The 22,215-nt window shown below is 40.0% G+C and overlaps 2 protein-coding genes across 6 annotated transcripts in view; both read right to left on the bottom strand.

Moving 5' to 3' along the window:
• Window positions 1-9,513, bottom strand: part of DOK7 (docking protein 7) — a 57,007-nt gene extending 47,494 nt beyond the window's left edge. For 4 of the 5 annotated variants that reach the window (XR_011727745.1, XM_071753388.1, XM_071753390.1 and 1 more), the window contains exons 1-4: window positions 9,372-9,513; window positions 9,182-9,227; window positions 6,414-6,659; window positions 2,740-2,940 (exon numbers count right to left, since the gene is read on the bottom strand). Coding sequence is in view for 4 of the 5 variants with exons in the window: in XM_071753388.1 (XP_071609489.1) it covers window positions 2,740-2,940; window positions 6,414-6,659; window positions 9,182-9,227; window positions 9,372-9,425 (547 nt within the window). In the remaining variant the exon portion in view is untranslated. The remainder of the gene's footprint in view (window positions 1-2,739; window positions 2,941-6,413; window positions 6,660-9,181; window positions 9,228-9,371) is intronic. The other variant, XM_071753389.1, reaches the window with a different exon arrangement.
• Window positions 9,514-11,097: 1,584 nt separating this feature from the next.
• Window positions 11,098-22,215, bottom strand: part of HGFAC (HGF activator) — a 37,453-nt gene continuing 26,335 nt past the window's right edge. The window contains exons 10-14 of the mRNA XM_071753393.1: window positions 21,205-21,445; window positions 18,633-18,772; window positions 16,165-16,305; window positions 14,989-15,137; window positions 11,098-12,969 (exon numbers count right to left, since the gene is read on the bottom strand). Coding sequence (XP_071609494.1) covers window positions 12,799-12,969; window positions 14,989-15,137; window positions 16,165-16,305; window positions 18,633-18,772; window positions 21,205-21,445 — 842 coding nt within the window. The 3' untranslated portion in view covers window positions 11,098-12,798. The remainder of the gene's footprint in view (window positions 12,970-14,988; window positions 15,138-16,164; window positions 16,306-18,632; window positions 18,773-21,204; window positions 21,446-22,215) is intronic.

Genomic DNA, 22,215 nt, shown 5'->3' with positions numbered 1-22,215 from the left:
TTTTTTTTCTGGAGAAGAAAGGCAATCTAAGCACAAGCTCATTCGCTTCTTTTAGTAAGTTATTTATTACAATGCTATTCAAAACACAAATTCACTAAACATCTGCATTCAGAGATTCACAAGAAGAATGTGAGCAAAGCTATGGTTTAATTTAACCTATAGGAAAGCAAGAAGAATAATAAAGTCTGCATAACATTGTATGATGTTTCTATGATAGGGTAATGGAGTGTGCTTTTGCTTAGGAATTAAAACAACTTCTGTACTAACACATCAGGCTTTTTTTTTTTTCCTGGACACTACTTGTTTGTCTTGTTTTTCAAGAATTTCAGAGGAATGAGGCAAGAGAGTCAGGCACCTGAAGAAAGATGTTCTTTGCCCTCTCAAACACTTTTCTTTTAAGAATAACTAGTTATACATTTATTTTTATACATTTATTTTAATTTTGCAGGTCCTAACTCCAAAAATCACTTCTAGTGGCAGTATCAAATATTTAGACTAAATACATATTTAAATGTTTTTATGCTTGCATATGTGTCTAAATGTTCAGTTACAAGCATCAGCTCCTTTAATATGATTGGTTTAGAGTCAATATGCAGTTTCCAGCCCTAGCAGGTTATTTTGTGCCAAAATGAATATGCTGTTCTTCCCACTGAATGCACATGGGCAGGCAAAGAGGCAAATTACTATTTGCCTCAGCTATGAAGACAGACACGCAAGAAAAAAAAAAACCATCAATACATAATACTGAAATATGTAATGGGACTCTTTCCAAAGTACTTGCCTGTAATTCTGATCTCCTGTAATAAAAAAACATTAATTCGTACTTTAAAAACAGACACACAGGAAAGCTCCTGATGAGCTCCTGTATCTTATAAGGAACACACAGCTGAGTTTAACATAGAAAATGTTACAGAGAGCATATATAAATAAATAATAAATGCTCTATAAATATTTAGGGAGGTAAACACTATGGAGAAAGAGAGAGAACATTACACTAAGGGACAATGTTGGTACAACAGCAATCTAGGATAAATGAAAACATAAAATTGAGGCTGGAAATTTTTTAAAATATTTAAAAGATCATAAATATTGAAGGATCTACAAAATGCAAGACCAAATTTTAAGCTTAACTCACTCTTTGATTCTTTTGAAAGGATGATTACAGCCATGATAACACCAGTGTTCAAAATAATGTTTGACCTCCAAAAACCTCCATAACCTTCAGAATTCAGAGTCTATTTGTGTAAGCATCATCACAACTTCACAGACCATTTTAATTAATATTATATTAAGAAACCCAAAATATCTTCTGGAACCAAAAACATTCCTCTTGAAAGGAAGGGATCGTATTTATTTCTTTTTACACTGTTATCCTTTTACATCAGAAATTACTGTAAGCTTCATGGGGTGGAGAGGGGGGAGGAATATATAGGTAATTCAGGTGCCTCAAGCTTCATCACCTATAGTTCCACATTTTATCATCCATCCACGTTTCATGCTATATATTCTGTATGCATGTGGCACCTTGGCTTGTGGTTTGAATCATTCAGGTTTTCTGCAATGTGGAGATAAGATACAGCAACACTCAGTACAACCAAACCAGTTTAAAATCTTGGACACAGGTATTGTACCTAATCTAGAAAAAGAAGTTATACAATAAATCTGAACTATATAGAATAAAACTGAACTAAAGAACGTAAAGTAAGGGGTATTTATATGGTCCAGTATTTCTACCTCAGTTCCTTTTTTTTTTTAATAGAACTTTTCCATCATTAAACTATTTCAGAGCTTCATTAGCTTCATTAGTTCAAAAACTCAGACTCTATACAAGCTTTTCAGAAAGAGCAGAAACCTTTTAAAGGAGAAAAAACACACTGTGGTTAACCTTTGGGAAATTATCTATCCTAAGCACTCTGAAGCATTTCATTCAAAATTAAATTTTCTATTTTCAGTGAATAATTCAAAAAGAAGTCCCAAATTATGCCAGTATAGCAGTGCATACATTTATTAAAAGTCTAGCGTGCACTTAAGGTGGCGCTTGCATATAGAAACAGCACTGAAGAGTTTATTTATTCTGCATGGAAGAAAACCTGTTCAAACCAAAACTGTAGGTGTTGGCAGACCTACATTAAGCTGTAGATTCAAGTTTAGCCAGGGTCAATTTTATTATTTACATTTGCTTGTCTTTATTTTGACCCCACAAATCTCCTGGTCCCATAAAATTACAAAGCTACTAACAGGGATGGGAACTGACAAAAATTCTTAACTTTTTGTAGAAGTCCTGTATGTGATGTGGACATTAGCATTTACAAAATGAGAGCCTTGATGCTGCCTGTAATCTCAAAGCTCTGCATCGTTTTCCCTCTGCAAACAACAAAATAATAATACATTATGTAATCTGAACACTGAGCCATCTTGCCTTATATCCCTTGCAGGACACAAGCAATAAAATTCCATTACCTTATTTTTGCCCGGTGTCCAATAACAACAGTTTACTGAACATCTTCTGGAGACTCACAGGACAACGTTCAGTCAGGACTCCACATTTTTACTGAACATCAGGGTTGAAGCCTGCAGAAATCTACTCAACAGAACAAAGCCTCTAATACCGGGCTGCCTATGTGACAAAGCAGAGCAGCACAGCTGGTTCTGCAGACTCCACTTGGAGTGATACCAGCATTTACATTTCTATGAAAGGTATCAAACAGCTTGTAGAAGACAGGTAAGATTTGTACTTACAGAAGCCACACCTGGTGCCCCCTTCAAAGATGAATCCATTTGGGACAGCTCCATACCGACGCAGATCTGAGAGCTTCCACTGCCCCATGACACTGGGAGGAACATCTTTGGCAAGGACAAGAATGTCATTGCAGAAGTGCAGGGTAGCAGGTCTACTCTCTAGTTTGGTGCCAGGTGCTACAAACACTTGAAATCTATGAACTGTAAGATAAGGAAGAAAAAGAGAATTACTATGGAAAACAGAAATAAGGTACCATGGCCTACACTAAATGTGTCATTCTTGTTAGCTGGATCAACCCTGTTTTCCCACTTTTGTGAATCTTTGAGGAGTTGGACGTCTTAGGTGCCCAGACACTTAAAAGATTTAGGGAATTAAGTAATTCATAGGTAAGAAACTCTTAGATGTCAGTTAGTTATTCATATTTCGCAGCCTAAACTTCAAATAAGTGTGGAGGAAATTAAACACCTATCTCCTTCAAGTTTACAAAATTCAGGTTCAAATCCCAGTTCCAGGATCCCCTATATTGACAGGTCCCTACCTAAAGAAGCAGCTCTTCTGGGCTAGTCTCCCATCTTCTCCTCCAGAGCTTTTGCATTCTGAATAAGCTACTTGGAACACTTCAGGAACTCAAGTCTCTCAGTGTTTCAAAGCAAGCAATGTAAGTGAGCAAGCTCCTAAATCTGAAACAACTGTTCTGACTTCCCCTACTCTTCTCCTTTCTTCCAAAATCTCCTCTCTTGGCATAGTGAAGCATCAAGATAGTTACATTTCCAGCTGGAGTTTTTTTGGTGGAGCCCTTACCAAGAAACAGATAGCTTTAGCTTTTGGCTCTCCAAAGATCATACAAACAGCTGTCTGACTATGAAACCTACAGTGTAACTTCCAGCCACTCTCACTTCTTATAACCTGTCTCCACCCTGTGCTTCTTCAAGCATCATGAATTTCAGCTAGGTCTGAGCCTTGCTTCTCTTTTAAATACTTGTTATATTCTTAGTCACCATCTTAGCTGTAAGTCAACTCCCCACCTGTGACGTGCAAACTCAGTTCTCTAAGGCTCCAGCAAAATTAGCCACAAAGTCATCCCAGTGAAATGTGCAAGGAGACAGAGATAGATCTAACTAACCATAGATCTACTTACAGCTTTGCCAGGAGTGCTACTAGGGAACAAATCAATAGTCACCCAACGTCTATCTCCTTTTGGGTACACAGTTGTTATACAACCTGCTTAGACATAAACTATGAAGAAGACCAAAGTCATCTTGATGAATAGTGTTCAGTATGGAATCTTTAATATCATTGAGATCCCTCTGCCCAGTTTCCTCTGCTGTCAATTAAATTATGGGAGCATTAGGGTTCTTTCTGCCTCATAAATGAGACAGGGAGCACACTCTTCAAACAACCAGTTGCAAGTTATAACAGCTGCTGAAAACAAGCTCAGAACTGTAGCTCAGATTCAGCTGAAAAAAAACAAAAAAACAAACAAACAAAAAAAAACAAACAAACAAACAAGCAAAAACAAACAAACAAACAAAAAAAAAACGAAACAAACAAAACCCTAAAAAAAGCCCCAAGAAGTAGCATAGCCAAATCTGAACATAGCCAAAGTAGAAGGAAAAACAGGTCTGGACATGAAGCCTTTGCTCTATACTTTTTTCTCCTGATAAATTTGAATTTATTTATTTTTTCCAAATACATCCCAAGCCTTTTACTTCCCTCACTCTGAAAAAAAAACAAAACAAAACAAAACCAAAAAAACCCCATAACATAATAAACTGTATACACCCATGAACAAAAGGTACTATTTCAGTACTTCAGCTAAACTTTTCCTCTTCAAAGCTACACACTGACCTGCAGTAAGCTCAGTTCCTCAGAACAAGCATTTTTTGCACATGGATTTAAGCATTCTTCTCACACTAGACTTACACCTCTAGTCACTTAATCCTGCTGTTTTCTGTAATCCTAGTTCTTTTATACCAGGAATCATGCTCACTGTATCTGCTAAAAATTGAGAGAAAATACTGGGAATGCAAATGCATCTATTCTGAAGTCCTCATTCAAGAATTGCATCAACTGCTTTCATTTTGTTTTGGTTTTTTTTTTTTTTTGCTTCCCAGACGCTGAGGTCATCTGTCCTTACTCTATTTTTATCATCCAGCCACCTTACTTCCAAGGCCCACATCCTTACTGCTCTTTAAGAAAAAACAGGAGTCTCCATCCATTTCCTCCATGCAAGTCACCACTCTTTTCTATTTCTGTCTAATCAAACTAGATTTATTTTAATTTGGATTCTTTCTCTGAACTGAACCCGCAGTGAAAGATAAAATGCTAAAGAAAATTTCTCCTTCCCAACCTTTTTTGCAATTAACATTCTAGAAATTAGTGCTAGGTCAGTCAATTACACTTGTTCTCTTCTTCATTTCTTCAACTCCACAAGCATCTTCACTTTGCTCCAGCTTTACTCTATAGCTGCAGATATCTTCATCTAATAGGCCCTATTCTTACCTCTCTCAGCTTTCTTGAAAAAAGAAAACAAAACTTTGCTCCTTCTGCATTTCCTCCTATCAACAACCACAAACCACACACACAGCTTGATATTAAGTACCCTCTCCATCCCAGCACTGGATCAGCGCAAGATAATGAAAACCAGACCTACCCTGTAAAATTTAAATTCTTTTTCAGGTTTTAGGACAAGTCCATGCTGTACATAGATCCCAAATCTAATAAAGAAATTGAACCAGAGTATCATATAGCTACATCAATGTATACCAAACACTCCAATTACATATACAGTTCAGAAACCTCCTGTAACTATTCCTCTCATGCAAGACTTTATATATAAAAGCTCACAGTGGTACATGCATACATCTCTCTTCAGATACTTCTACATTACTGTAAAATTCCCAGGCCATCTTTCTATATATTCACTGCAAACAAACAAGTTGACAAATGCAACAGATGGCAAAGCATATGTAACAAATTATTACCATGGCTAATGTGTGTCTCCCCCACACCTACCCTACTTATGACTAAACAAACAGAAGATTGATACTATGGATTGTCAATACCATCTCTCCTTGTTCACAACTGTACATTTTAGAGCTGCTAACCAAGAAAACAAAAGGATTTGTAAGAGTAAAGCTTGCTGGAAAAACCGTTTGATCACACTCCTTGTTGCAGAATGTCTCTTCCTGAAAGGGGACACTGGCAGGAAGAAGCATTTTAAATGAACACCTAAAAGGCAGCTTAGGAAAATGGGGTCTGAACTGGCCAAGTTCTACTCAGAATTCTGCCTCTCTTAACTCAAGCTCCCTCTGAATCCTGTTGTCAAAATCCCCAAGTAAGTTGGGGGACCAGATGTAGAAGTCTGATTGTTTTGCTTCAAATCTACACACTTTCAATGCCAAAATGAAAAACTAAGAGGTGTTATAGTCAGCCACCAGCACTGTGCAACGCTGTAACCAAAATCTATTACAGGGACACCTGCTTTAAGATGCAAGTAGATGACCAGTCTCCTCACTCTCAAATAAGTCTTTTCCTCAACAATATTTTTTCACTTTATTATTTGCACTTTAGCTATCTTTGCTTTTTTTCCACAGGAAAAAAAAAAAAAAAAAAAAAAAAAAAAAAAAAAAAAAAAAAAAAAAAAGAGAGAGAGAGAGAAGGCAAAGGTTACCTTCCCCCAGACTGTAGCGGATTCGTACATCCCATGCATACATCATTTCCTTGTTATCAAATCCCAGCATCACAACTTGAGAGAGACAGATGATTGCAAGCGTGTGATTCAAGCCCTCATAGGACAGCCCAGGATCCAAGCCACAGATGTCTTCTAAGGTCATGCTGCTCCTCTCCTTGTGCCCTTTTGCTCGTTCAGATTTATCCTTGTACACCAGCATGAGCAAACAGTCTAAAAGAAGCAAAACTGTCAGAGATGATGAGGCAGAACAGAACAAAATATATTTCTCAGTACTCTGCTTCAATTCAAATGTGCTTTAGAAAACTGCAGGGTCAGTGTGATCAAATCAATATAACAACAGCATAAGAAGCTTCCTTTTCCTACCCCTAGGTAATTTGCAGTCCTTGTTTTCAGGAAGCAATCATTAAAGGCATTTTTCAAGGTTAAACCTACAGACTCAGAAATACGGAGGCAAGTTAAAAGTCTTCCTTATTTCACTTTTCAAAAAAAACAGTGTTTTCTCAGATACTCTTCCACATCTGAAAGGTTCTGACTCCTTAATTCTGAGCATTAGAAGCTACAATGTCGGCATTACAGACACTAAAGACCAAGAGGCCATTGTCATCTGTATTTCCATCAGAACATACTGAACCACAAATTAAATTCTTACAGTAGTTCACAGATTACTCAACTACTAAATGGTGAGCAGACTCACTGCCAGATTGTTAGTGTCAGCTCGGGTTTCCTAGTTAAATGTTACACAGTAGCTACTGCTAAATAATCATTATGTGCCACACCATTATTGTGCTTAAAATATTTGCTGGTGTCACCATTTGTTTTTAACCCCTTCCTAGAGGTGTTTATTGCACAGTAACTATGCAGTGGAAGAAAGTGACCTCAGTGCCAGTCCCGTGAGAAAAGCACATTGCACAAGCAAACTCAAAGGACAAGAAAAAGGGGAGACATATCTCTCCCACTTCATGCATTGCTAAAAAGAGCTTCCCTCTCTCCCGCGTTCCCTTCCTATCAGGTAGCTCTCAGTTGTAAATTAAATTAGTGGTAAATATCAAAGCTTCAGCATCCACAGCTCAAGCAGACTTACATAGCACAAAGGAGAAAGCCCCCTCTGTGCCATTTTATGAATGTTGAGGTGTGGTGCCCTGAGCCCTGGCCAGGTGCCATGCGACTCTCAGCTGGGCAAAGGACTGGCAAATATCCAAAAAGGTGAAAAATGACTGAAAGGCTGAACTGCCTGCTAACTAAAGCGGAGCTTTGAATGGGCTCTCAATTGTTTTCATGCACCTGTTAGCAAAAAACAGCTGCAATTATGGTATTTAAGCATCCTGCAACACAGTTGCATGTCTGAAGAAGGAAGAACTATGTTTTACAGACCAAGAAAAGTAAATTACTGGGGGCTTTTCCGGGTAAACTTGGCTAATTTGGCTAGAATAAAAATCCTATTTCTGTGGAACCGGTGTGTTATCAGTCAGTAATATTTCAAAGCAAGCTCCCTTATCTTCCCCCTTCCAACTTTGCTTACTCATGTGAGAAATCAAGGCCCGTATTCCCATGTCTACTAGCTCTAGGATCAACAACAGCCTAGTCGAGCATAGACATTTAAGAGATTCAGCAGAGGAACAAGCATTTGAGACAGTAACACATAACTAACAAATCAGTTAACAAAAAGTCAGTTCTATTGAAGAGCTTCAATTACCAAAAAACTTTCAGTCAAGCAGCAACAACCTAGAAAAGATGGAATGAGCCATTCTGCAGCAAAGCAGATTCACATTTTCTGAGTGTAGGCACCATTTAGGCCTGGAAAGAGATTTTTGTGGCCAAATGTTTTCACTGTTAGGAAATGATGGCGAAACCTGAAACCTCCTTTTGCCTCTCCGGCAGTAAAACATCAGCTCTGAATAACCTTTTCAATTTCCCCTTCAGAAGGATAGAAATAATTTTTTTAATTCAAAATGTCATTTTATTTTTAAATTGACATGATATTTGATGTCAAAACACCAATCAAAAATAGCTACCAGTCTTACAAGGCCAGCTTCTTTTTTTTTTTTTCTTTTTTTTTTTTTTTTTTACAGACACCAATCATTCTGAAGAAATAATAATGATTTCCAGAAAAGAAAAAAATTACATTTTAAAAGGGAACCAAAACCAAACAGCTGTCCCTTGAAAAGTCACCTTTCCCAAAGACTTTAGTCTGTGCCTAATACTACTTAAACCCTTCGCTCTGACCCAATGTCCGGGCACAGCTGGCGACAAACTTGCACCCGGGCGGCCACCACGGCACTGCCCAGGAGGGTCTGGGCGGACTTGGGGCTGCCCCCGCGGCCTCGGCTGAAGGAACGGGGGCCCCGCACCCGCAGAGCCGCCAGGCCGAGGCCGTGCGGGCCGAGCAGCCCTGCAGGTCCTGCCCCCACACCTCCGCGTTTCACTCTCCTCCGCAGGGCTGCGACTGCAGCCGCCTCCTATTTTTGGCCATCTGGTCCGCTGCCATATAGTTTATTCCTCCCTCCCCCGCTTAAAAGTGCAAAAATATAAAAAGAAAAAAAAAAAAAAAAGCAAAAGAGAAAAAGTGCAGCGACGGCGTAAGGAGAGCCCTGCCGAAGGGGCAGCTAACCTCGAAGGGAGCCCTGTAAACTCCATGCCCTGCGTCCCCAAACTCTGTCCCCCCCACAGCCGGGCGGAGGAGCAAGGGACGCCCCGGCGCCTGCCTCCCCCCGCAGGACGGGGCCCCCTCCGCCCCGCTCCGCTCTTACCTGCCACCGGGGAGGGCTTGCGCAGCACCAGCCACCTACTCTTCCACTGCAACGAGAGGCAAAAGGAGAGGGTTAGCCAGGGACGGAGGAGGGAAGAGGGTTCTCTCTCCTCCTAAAGGAGAGGGGGGCGTCGGTCGGGGACCCCCGGCCCGCCGCGGGGCCGGGCCGAAAGCGTTCTGGGAACAGGGACCTTTTTTCCATCTCTCAACTTGACGTGACCCTCCACCACCACGGAATCCGTCATCTTCAGTCATGATTCCAGACAGCTGCGTCCGGCTCGCTGCTCCCTCCCCGTGCTCTGGCCGAGGGGTCACTTTCAAAATAGCTTTATTAGGTCCCCGCACAGCCACAGGCAGCGACGCGGGCGAGCGGCCAACGCAACGCGACACTGCCCGGCCCTCCCCTCCCCGGCGCCCCCCGCCCCACCGGGCAGAGGGACGGGACGGACAGGAGCCGGGAGGGCTCCGGCTGAGGGGAAAGGGGGTCCCGGGAAACTTCCCATTGATTCTTTATTAATGGTTGCGGTTTTTTGGTAGTGTGGGGTTTTTTGTTTGCTACTTTTTTTTTTTTTCTGGAGGGGGTGGGGGGGAGGACTGTTTTGTTTGTTTGTTTTGTTTGGTGTTGGGTTTTTTTAGTTTGGGGTTTTTTTTGTTGTGGTTATTATTATTATTATTATTATTATTATTATTATTATTATTATTATTATTATTACTCTCCCTCCAGGCTTTCGCTAGCGGGAGGAGAGACCGGGAGCACCCGCAGCCCCTTCGGGCCGTCTCAGCACATCCCCACCCGGGCACAACCTTCAGCCCCGCTCCCCGTCCCGCTCCTGCTCCGGGCGTGACCGGTGACCGCCGGGGCGGGGGGAAAGCCCGGGCCGAATCCCTTCAGCCTCCGGAGAGCGGGGCCTGGCGGGCCAAGACACCCCCACCCCCGAACCAGAGGTTTCCATATAACGCCCAGATCTCTCTTTCAAACGCTGTAATTAGCGCTTCCCTTGGCTCCCGGAAGAAGTACAGCTAAATACCCCAGATAAAAATACTTCTTTTTTTCCCTTTGCACTGCAACTGTCACGAGATAACAGCCCACTTACACCAAACCCAGAGCAGCTACAGTTAAGAGAATAAGATGTGCTAATGATGTCCTCAGATTTATTTCAACGTGGAATAACTAGAGTACATTATCCTAAAATAATTCCCACTGCATTTTATATGATGGTAATTAGTTCTTCAGATTTTATTTTTTTTTTAATCACCACAGCACTTTTTTCCTTCAACAGCATAATAGAACATTTTAGATGTTTGCATTTATTTCTTCCCTTTGAATAAATCAGTTTGCATGGAATAACATATCATTTTTATAAAACCACCTTTAAATGAGTTTCATAATGAACTAGGGATCTGTTTGTTCAACTGACCTTGCATTCTAATTCAATTTCAAGACAAATGTTAGGAAAAATATCAGGTAAAATTTCACTAGTAAATTTAAGTTGGCTTTTCATTTTAATCAGAGATAAGCTCTGAAAGACAGGAGAAAAATAAAGAGGAATTGTTTACATGGGAATAATGGGGTAATGCTTAGCAGAAAGGAGGCAGAAGGTGCTGAAGCATCCCATAGGAGTATGACCAATGCCAGGGGTGTGAGAGGTCAGGCAAGGAACTCTCACTTATTTTGGATGTTTCCTTGCCACACCTGGTCAAGGTTTGTGGATTTAATATAGGGCTAGTCACAGTACATCTGGTGTTCAAATTATAACATTTTGTTCTATCAAATCAATGCAGTATTCATAGATAAATAGGCTGCTTTGAAAGCCACAAAACTAATTTTAATGCATTCAAAGTATGACAGTAACAGCTGAAGATTTGTCATTTGGACCTCTGCAGGCAGAAAATAGACTGTTTCACTTTGAACATTCATTACATTTAAGTAAATATTTATTGCATCGGTAAGTACTGATATTAGCAGCATAGATTTTGAAAACAGAACACGTTAAAAGCTCTACATAAATTGCCAGAAACAAGCCTAACACCTTTCCTATCAAACAGCCACCTTCTTGACATCCAGACCAAAAGAATATAACACAAAAGTACTGGGTGAGAAGCATGCACCAAGTAGATGGATTTAAAAGTGAAACTGAAGTCACAGAATAGATATGGATGTTCAAAGTATCATAAGCTTTGTGCGGCAACCAATTCCAAAGGGTGCTTTCCAAAGAAGAGTAAATAGTTCCTTTATGCTGATTTAGTACTTGCCTTTCACCACTTGGATAAAACTGGGAGCACTGCCAGCTGGAATTGATCTTTATACAGTTTTCAGGTGCCTACCAGCCCAGAGAACTGTTATTTAATTTTTCTACCAGCTCTCAACCTGTCGAACAACCTAGAGAGGCATTCAAAGATTTAATTGTAACTGAACTAGTTGTAACATAACTGACTAATTCCAAGGGTAAATATTTTTATTAAACATTTTACATAATTTATCTAGATTAGCATTGTTATATGTTTGTACTTACACAAATTTAGGTTTTGGTTATTACAAAGTTTCTTTTAACTGTGAAAATCCCTCACCACAACTAAGAAACCCATGCAGACACTGCCAGTACTGTAAAACAAAACACATATCTGAGTATCCAAGCACCACATTAAAATTCTCCATATTAAAGAATGACTTTACTTGAAACACTTCAGATAATAATAAAAAACATTCACTATCACATTTCACATCAACACTTCCAAACATACACATCTGACACGGCTAAAGGTTCCCTGTATTAAAAAAAAAAAAAAAAAAAAAAAAGTGTAATTTTCCATTCTTCTTTTTCAGACTAAATTTTGCTTGTTGAATAATTTCTGCCTTTTTTGCTTACACAGCTGAGTACACAGCTTCTAAACAGCTTTATATTGTAGTGATTTCTTTGATTACTCCCATAACAATTCCATAGACCATGTCAGCAAAGCCTGTAGTTTATATCACCAAACTTCCAAGGAAAATGTCAAGCTGTTCCCCTCGCCATCCAGTTTACAAATCTATTAACAGAAACATTCCTCCAGAATTATCTAAACAGTTGAAGAACATGTTATTACAAAATCACTTTCAAAACACTGCCAATTTTAGGAAACATTCAGGCATTTATCACCAAGATGAAGTATTTCCACTGCTATCCTCAGCGTGAGGAGCATCTCACAGTCTGCAAAAGGTCCTGAGTGCATCAGCCTCAAATGAGGTGCTCTGAATTCCAACATTTTTTCACCAAGACAGTGCTCTCAGGAGGTGCTGCATTAACTTTTATGCAAAATTGCAGAGCAGAACTCTGAAGCATGGTTCCTGATTTTATGTCCACGGAACATAAAAATATGCTAACATGTTTGGCTGAATCAAAACCTAAACCTTCTGATTTTTGCCTAGAACTCTTGCAGTTAGCTGAGGAACAGCCTCACCTCCATTCCCCTACAATCCTAACATTCTAGATTAAGGGTGGAGGCCTATGTTTGGTGGTGTGGTTTGGAATTGCTAATTACTGTGACAGTTTTCAGACTAGTTTATAATAAAACATTTGTGCGACTTCAATGAAACCCTAAGACTCCTGAACTGTTTCAAATGTTTGCATGTTTAACTGTTCAGCTAGTTCTTCGGGGGGGTATTTTCTCATTAATCCAGTTTAAATAGTTTGTCACTCGTGTATATACTCCAGGTTTGTTGACTCTGCCACAGCCATCTCCCCAGCTGATAACTCCATAGAGGTACGAGATTTCATTTTTCTCACAGGCCAGAGGTCCACCAGAATCTCCCTGTGTTAAAAATAAGCAAAGATTACCTAATTTGATAAAAAGCAGTCAGAAAAAGATCCATCTGGGTAAATCCTAAAACAAGAATGCTTGCTTGTGAGTTTTAAACTAGAACAATAATATGGTCTACTGAGGTGGCATTAATGAAAGCTTTTTTAAGTCATACAGACCTCTAAAATAATATAATATAATGTTAATTTCACATTGAACAGAAGTGTAAAATATCGGATTCTGTTTAGAAACCTAAAATAATTTTAGATTCAGACACCTACTGTGTTGGTTTGGGTCACTTTTGAAGGGTGTAGGCAAGTTTTGAGGCATATGGTACGTTGTAGTATGGGCACTGCATGGATGGATTACATAAGGTAGAGAATATCTGGAGAGTTTCTCCATGAAGTTTATTGCAACTTTCAGAGATCATGAGAGTCCTCAAAGAAAGATGTGTATACACACACACTTTTCCATGTAACTATGGGATGATAATTTTATGTGGCATACTGGGTTTTTTTCAGCTTTTGAATGTGATGCTGCTCCACGACTTGTCTCATTGATTGCAATTTTGTGTGCACTGATAAAAAAAAAAAATTCTGAGAAACTCTTTAAAAATAATACAGCAAGCTACATTTTCTGCTTGGCATTTACTGGTGTTGAAATGTTTTTATGAATAACAGATGGCTTATAGTTTAAATTCCTAGGCATTTAGAAAACTCAGAGGTCAGTTTCATTTGTTGTGACATTGAGGTGTACACTATTTCTCCTTAGACCACACAACAAGTCTGCCAACAGGAAAAAAAAAAAGAATTATTGATTCACTAGTAATGATTTCATGTCATGAGTGACACATGTGACCCTAAATCAGTCTATCTCAGACTTTGCAGCTCTCTCCAGACCACTTGTCTATGCACAGCTCCTCTCTCCTCCCTCTTTCTTCTTTCTCCTTCTCATTCCTGATCAACTTTATTTTTCCAGGACAAGGCACAAGAAACAGCTATAATGCTCTTGCTGGGTGAGGCAAAGAAAACTGAGCAAGAAAGGTAATTTCTAGTTCTCTGGCTAGCATGAACACTTGCAGACATAACTAAAACCAGTTCTCAGTCCAGGCCTGGAAATCTGGTGCCACTGCTGGCTGCTGCCATTTCAGTCTCGACACTTTTCTTTAGACATTTTTGTGATCTCTAAAGAGGTTGCAGCATACAGTATACATGATATTCTTTGCTTTATTTTATCTCACTGGTAACTAATGGTTATGTGCTGCTTGTTCCCAAATTTTTGCCAAGGGAACATAGCCCTCCTATGGCTATTTAACTGAAGACTATTCAAAAATCTTCAAAATTAACTGAAGATATAATCTGAAAGTTTATGTAAGGAACAACCTGATCCTCCTTTTTTTAGAATACTCTTATTTGTTACCACAATCCTTATTCAGAGCTAAGGTGTGACATAATTTAAAAAGTGATTCAAAGCAATATGGAGCATGAGACCATTCCATGAAGGAATGAAGTCATGAAACACGGTTTCAAATAGAGGGATATCCTGCACCATTAAATCCTCTCCACTATTGTAAGCTCAGCTCCTTCCTCCTCTAGACCTCACCGCTGCTCCTCACCTCCTACCTAGGTATCCTTATTTCCATTCAGGCAACAGGCAGCAGCTTGGAGACTTGGCTCCCCAGGTATGTGCTGCTTGTCCTGCCTGCATATCTCTGCCAGTTGGCCATCAAACCATTGCCATCCCATTGCATGCTCTGCCAAGAGCTAAAGCAACTCACCTGCCAGTGCAGAGCCACTGCCTTTTGTGAAGGCAGGGGGAATATACCACCTCAGAGGGTTTTTTGTTCCTCTGTGGAGCTTAATTGCCTTTGAACAGGATAAAAAATGAAGGTGGAAGCAAAAAATGCAATCACCTAAGTTTCTTTAGGAACATTTCTTTAGGAACAGTGTAATGTCAAAAGTAAGCACTCTCAGACTGCAATATTTCTGGCAATAATATACATTTATATTCCCTGCCTAGAGATGACATTACCTGACAAGCATCAGATTTGCTATCGAGGTAGCCAGCGCAGAACATATTTTCAGTGATTTCTGTTCCATAAACTTCAGGACTTCTGCACTTCTCCTCAGAAATAATTGGAATGAGTGTTTCTTGCAGGATATCTGAATAACCAGTAATATCTTTTAAAAATTCCCAGAGAAGAAAAAGAAAGTTATACAACGTGAAGAGTGCAACATGGAAAGCAAAATGCACCATACACCATATGAACATACTTAACACATCTTTGTCATATTTGTGTTGTGGATCTCTCTAAAAGATAATAATTTGTGGTCAGATCACTTTCTATTCCTCCAGTCAGACCCTATGCTCTTCAAAATAACAATATGCAATGTCCAGGCATTAATCCACTTTGGGTTCTCTCATTTTCTAAAGACTCAGGAACAGTGCCTTAGCTCTTCCATTCTCTCCTCTTTCCAGGTGTTATATTAGGTCTGAAAGTTTATCAAAGGCTCTATCATGTTTGCCTCTAAACTACACATCTAGACCAGGACATTTGCTCATGTTAAGTCTGATAAATCCAGCTTCCCAGTCTTTTTCATCTATCCACATAGGTCTCTGCTATCTACACATCAAGGCAGCATGGCCAAGCCTCTTAAGCCTGAAATTCCTCATCTGAAAGAATGGGATGGATTTTTCCACTTTTCTCATGCTGCATGTAAGCACTTCTTAGCCCCAGGTATATCTGGCCCCTTCCTCTAGATATTTCCAAAGTTTCTTGATGGTGAAGGCTAAGATCTCCAGCACTGACTAGTAAGTTGCTTGTGTTTGGTTTGTAGTCTTTGATCTCTACCTTGAGAAACCAGGAGTAGGATTCACTCAACTAAAGTGTCGAGTTGTTGGCACCTACACCTAGGCTCCCTCCCAGTCCATGAAGCTCTAGTTGGCTCACAGCTCAGCTTACCCTAAAATAGACACAAACATTTAGTCAAGGGAACTACACTCCAGATTCCAAGTGCTATAAAGGAAGTTCAGGATGACCATTTCAGGTGTCAATGTTGTAAACATCATAAAGTAAAAAATAAATCCCCAACAGAAGTCCCTCAGAAAATGATTTACCAAATTACCAGTTGCATAACACATACTTGAGCGTTACATTTTAATTACCAGAAGTTTTTTTTTACAGATATTAGCTCTCATTTTACTCACTCTCATGCCTGTGTCCCCATCCAGAAATCTGACATTTGAACTGATCAGGGAAAACAGTGTCACTTTCTGGCAAGCAGATGGGTTGGACAAACTGGGACTTGACAGCACAACGCTGGCCATTCTTCTTCAGCTTAATCAAAGCTGCAGAAGAGAAAATAAAGGAGGAAAAAAATAACTGTTCCCTTTATTTAATGGGATTGGCAGCAATGGGTCTCAGATATGACTTTAATTATCCCCTAAGCCTCTCTTAATTAAGATATTTCAGTCAAAGACAGACAGACTCATCTCAGCAGCACCTGATTTCACAGAAAATTGAACACTGAAACATTCAGCTACAACCCTTGTGGGAATATTTATTTTATTCTGCACTTGCTGAGCGATTTTTCTTCACTGCCTTTGCAGAGAAAAGGGAAGATAAAAAATACATATTTCTCCTCCCGCCCTAATGTTAAATAACAGTGACATATCCATGACTTTCAGCTGAAATAAGTGGGATGTGCAAGTGCTCCCTGTTTCTGAAAGTCTGGCCACCTGCCTGATTCCAACTTGATTCAAAAAATTAATTACTGCAGGAGCTGTTGTATTTCATGCTCTTTGTTGTTACTGAGTTCAGCAAACTTCAAGATCCTTAAAATAAAGGAATAAAAATCCACATATTTCAAAACCAAGCTTCTGAAACATACACAACCTACACAACCTTTATTAGCCCCTTCATGGGGCTGAAAACAGTGTAAATACAGAGCTGTAGAGCATCATCACGAGCTTGGTACTGAAAGAAGATGTCAAAACCAGCAGCAACATTTGTTGTCCTGTAGCAAAGTCCTTGGTTTTGGCTGTAGAGCACCAGCAGGAGCTTTGTGCTGGAGGCAACAAAGGCAAGAGGCTTGGTTTGGGCACAGCACTCAAAGAGGACAGAGCCGAAGTAACGTGGACACACATTTATTAAAGCTTTACATCATGTCTATTGGAAACTCCAGGTTTTTTGAGCCCAGCTGTGCCTTAAGTAAGAGATCCCACTGCATAGTTTTACTTCTCTACTGACTGCATTTTTTGGCCTGAAGGAACATGTGAAGAATACCTCAGAGGTTGATAAGCCCACACAAACTGCACTCCAGCACTCAGTATCTTGCTCTTCCTTCCCTTCTTTCTCTTCCTGACCAACTCTGCCTGTTCCTGAATCCCCTGGACTTCCCAGCAAACATTCATGTGATAGCTTGTTTCCTCCTGAAAAGTTATTCCAGCAGGAAATAACTCTTCTTCTCCATCAGTAGAAATCACTGACAGGACAGAATATACCCCTACCCCCCAGTTTCTGCCTGCTTGTTCGTTTACAGTGGGGCACATCTTAGGACAACAACTGCCCCTAGATCTGAACCCTGGGCACTGATGGGGCATGCCAGATTTCAGAGGAACTCAGAAAGTTAGGAGACCTCAAAGTGCCAACGGTGTTTTACATCTGGCTGCTTCAGAGCGGAGATAGCCCAAATCCAGATCATCTCCTGATACAGAATGACTGGCTAGTGTTGGAAGGGACCTTAGAGATCATCACCAGCCCCCCTGCATAGGCAGGGACACCTTCCACTAAACTGGGTTACTCAAGGCCAGGGACGAGGCAGCCACAACCTGTTCCAGTATCTCACCACTCTCAAATTAAAGAATTTCTTCCTAATGTCTAACCTAAATCTCAGCTCTTCAAGTTTTAAACCATTTCCACTTGTTCCGTGACAGAGCTCCTGCCAACACAGAATCTGAATGCTTTTTGCTACAGGTTGGAAAGTATTCCCCATCCAGAAGAAAAAAAGCCAGCAGATGCCTGACCTAAGACGTGGTTGATGTCAGCGTGAGATGATGAAATAGTCTCACAGAAAAAATGCTCACACAGCCTGATACCCCAGGGTGATGTGACACTTTCCATTACAGCTGATCAGAAAACAAGGAATTGCTGTTCCATTGTTATTCTGACTTAAAATATGAGGTCAATCAGAAGGGCATTGCATTTAACTTTTGACTGATAAGATGGCTGATTTTTAAACCTGAGTGTAAAAAATGACTCTTAGTAAAACAGATTTGCAGACCAGATGGGGCTATTATATTCATCTAGTCAGATCCTCTATACAATGCAGACAATAGAATTTCACCAAGTAATTCCTGCATCAAGCCCACATTTTCTGGTTCAGTTGAAAAAAATGCCTAATCCCACAAAGACTTGAAGTGATAATGAATCTGCCATACATTTAGGTAAATTGCTCCGAAGCCTAATTATCACAATTATTTAAAATTTGCAATTTATTTCTCATCTGAATTTTTCTAGCTTCCAGATGCTCTTATAACTCTGGCAGAACTAAGAATCCTCTACACTCAAAAGCTTCCTATTGCCTGCGATTTTTCCACTGTGAAGGCAGTTTTGGGCAACATGAAACTAACTCAAGTAAACAAAAAAATAAAACCTTAAGAATACAAATACTCACCAATATCATGCTCAGTAGGGTTGAACACAGAATACTGAGGATGCAAGATGTATTTCTCTATTTCAAATGTCTGTGTTACATCAGTTGTTCTATTAAATAGATGCTGACCCAGAACTACTGTGATAGTTGATTTTAGTGGACTGCAATACAAGAGAGAAGCAATATGGTGATTAACAGGTCAAATGAAACCTAATTTCCAATGGGTGTTTGCCCCACGAACTAGAATAACCTCAGCCCCTGTAATAACCCTCTCATAATGCCTTGACCTGTTTCCCAGGCTTCCTACCTGCTGTTGGCCAGCAAAAAGATAACTAATGTTACAGTGAGTTGCAAGGTCTCTGGGACCCAAATAGCTTAATTAAAAGCTGCTGCTCCTTGACAGAAGTAAAAAGCAAGCACATGCACTGCTGCCCAGCTGCTGTCTGCCTGACAAGCATCTCCAGGGGCTGCAAGCACTTCTTGTTCTATCAACTGCTTCAACCAAACTTTGCCAATAAGTACAAAACCTACAGAGGAAGAAGAAATGGGGAACCAAAAGATGAGTCAGTGGTGGATATCTCATTTCTCTGGGAAAAAAGGCTCTAAAAAATACTACAGGAATCAGTCAGGATTTCAAGTGTGCTGGCAAACTGACAATTCAGGAACATCTATCTGGGCAGCTTCCACCTGAAAGCTATCCCCATTTTTGCTCTGAGATTAGATTGATCTGTGTTAAATCTGTTGTCCAGAATCAAAAGCACTTTGGTGGAGGAAGGTAACAACAGCACACCGATGTAATGGGGAAAACCACACTCAGAACATAGGTTTTGTAATTCACTTCATCTTTTACAGCTACTGATTGTTTACTTTAAAAAAAAACACGTTTCTCTTGCTAACTTTACAAAGACCACAGCCCTCTCATATCCAGTGTCCTCAGACAGAAAACTAATAAGAACCAGTACAACAGATAGGGAAGAAAGGGACATCTAGGATGAATCAGGAACTGTTTAGAAAGACAATACATTTTCTGACACAGATGCAGAGTGGCCAACATCATTGCAAAGTGTGTTTCTGTGCATCAGTAGCATCCATCAGATGGAAAAGATGTGGTGGAGTCTCCTCCAGTACTGAGCATGAAGCAACAGAAACATCCTCAGAGGAAAGAGATTCTCCCTAACTGCAGCACAGTGAGCTGACAGCTACCCTGCAACAACAACTAGGCTAATAATTAACAAAGGAAAGGGCAAAGTTTATCCTTCCATGGAAAACAAGAAGACAATAAAATGTTCTTCAATCTGTATGTGAGGCCAACATTTTCTCAATGTTCTTGTAGTGGTAAACCAGCCCCTTAAAAATCAGCCTCTCAGCCTGTTGAAATAGAGTGGAAGTCTGATTCCCAGGGTAGTATTCAGAATAGATGTTAAGGTTATCAGTGGTTTCAATATGACTTACAGGTGGTTCATTCAGAAAAAGAAATAAACCAGGAGGTGTTACAGAAAAGGAAAAAAAAATTAGCTGCACAGGTATCTATTGTCTCCTAGTGGAAAACAGTTGAAATTGTGGCTAACTCAGAGGTACTAAACATATGGAAGAGTGCAAATTATAATGCAGCAATTATGGAAAATCTCTATGTACCAAACCACCAGCTGGAAGTGGGTAGGAATGTCCTGAACAGCTGCCATAGTAGCTATTTCACAACATTTGAAAAACAAATGCGTTGAGGCTCAAGCTCCAAATTCCTCAGTACAGCATTCACAATGGTATTATTAGCTCTACAAGCTATCAGAGTATGTATTCTGGCACAGGTTTTCTGCTTCTCTTGGCTTCTTCACCATGCAAAGGAATAATGGGTATGAAATGATGTAGTATTTCTCCCATCAATGTGACGAAACTGAAACCAGGGAAAGTGTCCGGCATTTGTGTAAATGAAATATTTAGAATGAAGTAAAAGCATCCTATAGTCAATATTCTCTACAATGTCCCACCGATGGAGGATGAAAAAAAAAAAAAAACAAGAACCAAAAAAACCCCAAAATGCCTTTCAAGTGAATTAGCCACAAAAATGTAACTGTTCAGTTCAGTTGTTCCCTTTGTGTTTTTGTAAAGCTCAACCTACTCTGTGTGTGTCAGCCAACAGTAATTTATTGTCTCTAATAAATCCTTAGTTGGTTGTCTCAGCCATTTTGAATGAAATACAGCAATGAACACAGTCATATGTGTTAAACCTGAAAGCAGGCACGAATGTACAAAAAGGTAACTGAGAATAAGATAAATACTTACAACCCCTACATATCCCTGCACATGCAAGCTCCCATTCTTTGTCCTATTCAGCATTACCTTATTCCTTCTGTTGGGTCATTTACCTCCTTTGAGAACCCTCAAGAAACAAGACAAGGGCTTGCCAGATAATAGGACTCTGAGCTATTTGTTAGCTCATGAACTGCATGCAAATGACTGGAAATTCCTTTTGTAACACTGATCTTTTATAATCTCATCTTTCTTACTTTTCTCAGTTCAGGTTTGTTGGGAGTCACAGACAGGCAGTGCCTCTGAGGAGGAGAGGACCTCCTGTTGTACTGCTGGGTGAATTTACCTGTTAGCAAAGCAATGTGCAGCTGACACAACCCAGCAGGTCTGAATAAGGCTTCCCCCACAGAAGCTTTCTCCAATATATATAGCTGCTGTCCAGGGATGAGATCCAGGCAGTGATGAAGATCCCCCAACAATCCTAGGTCTCACAAAACTTCTTTTTTTGTGTCTTCTCCCACACGGTCTTCTGGTAACTGCAGAAGTGTCTGTGTTGTCTGGAACTGGTGGCCTCCTTTCCCTGCTTGCTGAAGTATAAAGGGGCATCAGAATATGAATCCTTGTAGTTTCTAAGGACTGGAAGTTTTATAGCTGTCTTTATAAGAAAGATTCAGTAAATTACCACTAAACATTCATATACAACCGATTCTCATTCAGTTTCCTGGGAGGCTTACAAAGCTGAAAACTACACCTGTTCCCAACACTAGCCACAAAGGAAGATTAAATGCAGATTAAATGTGTAGATTAAATGCATCTGTGAACATTCCCAGTTCATTTCTGTTTCATTTACCAGTACAAATATAACCTTCACCAGCAGAGGAGGCACAAGAGAATGCACAATACATCACACCTTCCTCTTCCATTCCCATAGCAAGAATGAGGATGCTTTTTTTAATATCACCTATTAAATGCATCAAAACCATAAAAGGAAAATAAAAGGGCCACTTTAAAAACTGACTTTTCAGACTAGAATTCCATTCTAAGGGTCAGCTTCAACATTAACAGAAGCTAAATATTAATACAGGGGAAGAGCAGCATCTTTAGGTTGTCTCAGATCTTCAGGATCCCATCCTCTATTTGCTCACAGAGGCCCATTCACTTGTCTGGGTCTGTAATTCCCTGAGAGATGACAATTTGTACCAAATTGTCAATCATTTCTGACATCTTGCATGTTCTAGCAGAAAATTTGATGATATTGGGATGATTTTGACTGGAAGCAGCAGCGTGGCACTGCTGTTATACAATATTTCAGGACAAAAATCACAGATAGTATTGCAGCTCCACAAAATTCAAAAGA

This window comes from Heliangelus exortis, chromosome 10 (assembly GCF_036169615.1).
Source record: "Heliangelus exortis chromosome 10, bHelExo1.hap1, whole genome shotgun sequence".
Classification (NCBI taxonomy): Eukaryota; Metazoa; Chordata; class Aves; order Apodiformes; family Trochilidae; genus Heliangelus; species Heliangelus exortis.
The sequence above is the reverse complement of the archived record's forward strand: the minus strand, read 5'-3'. Positions and strand labels throughout refer to the sequence as shown.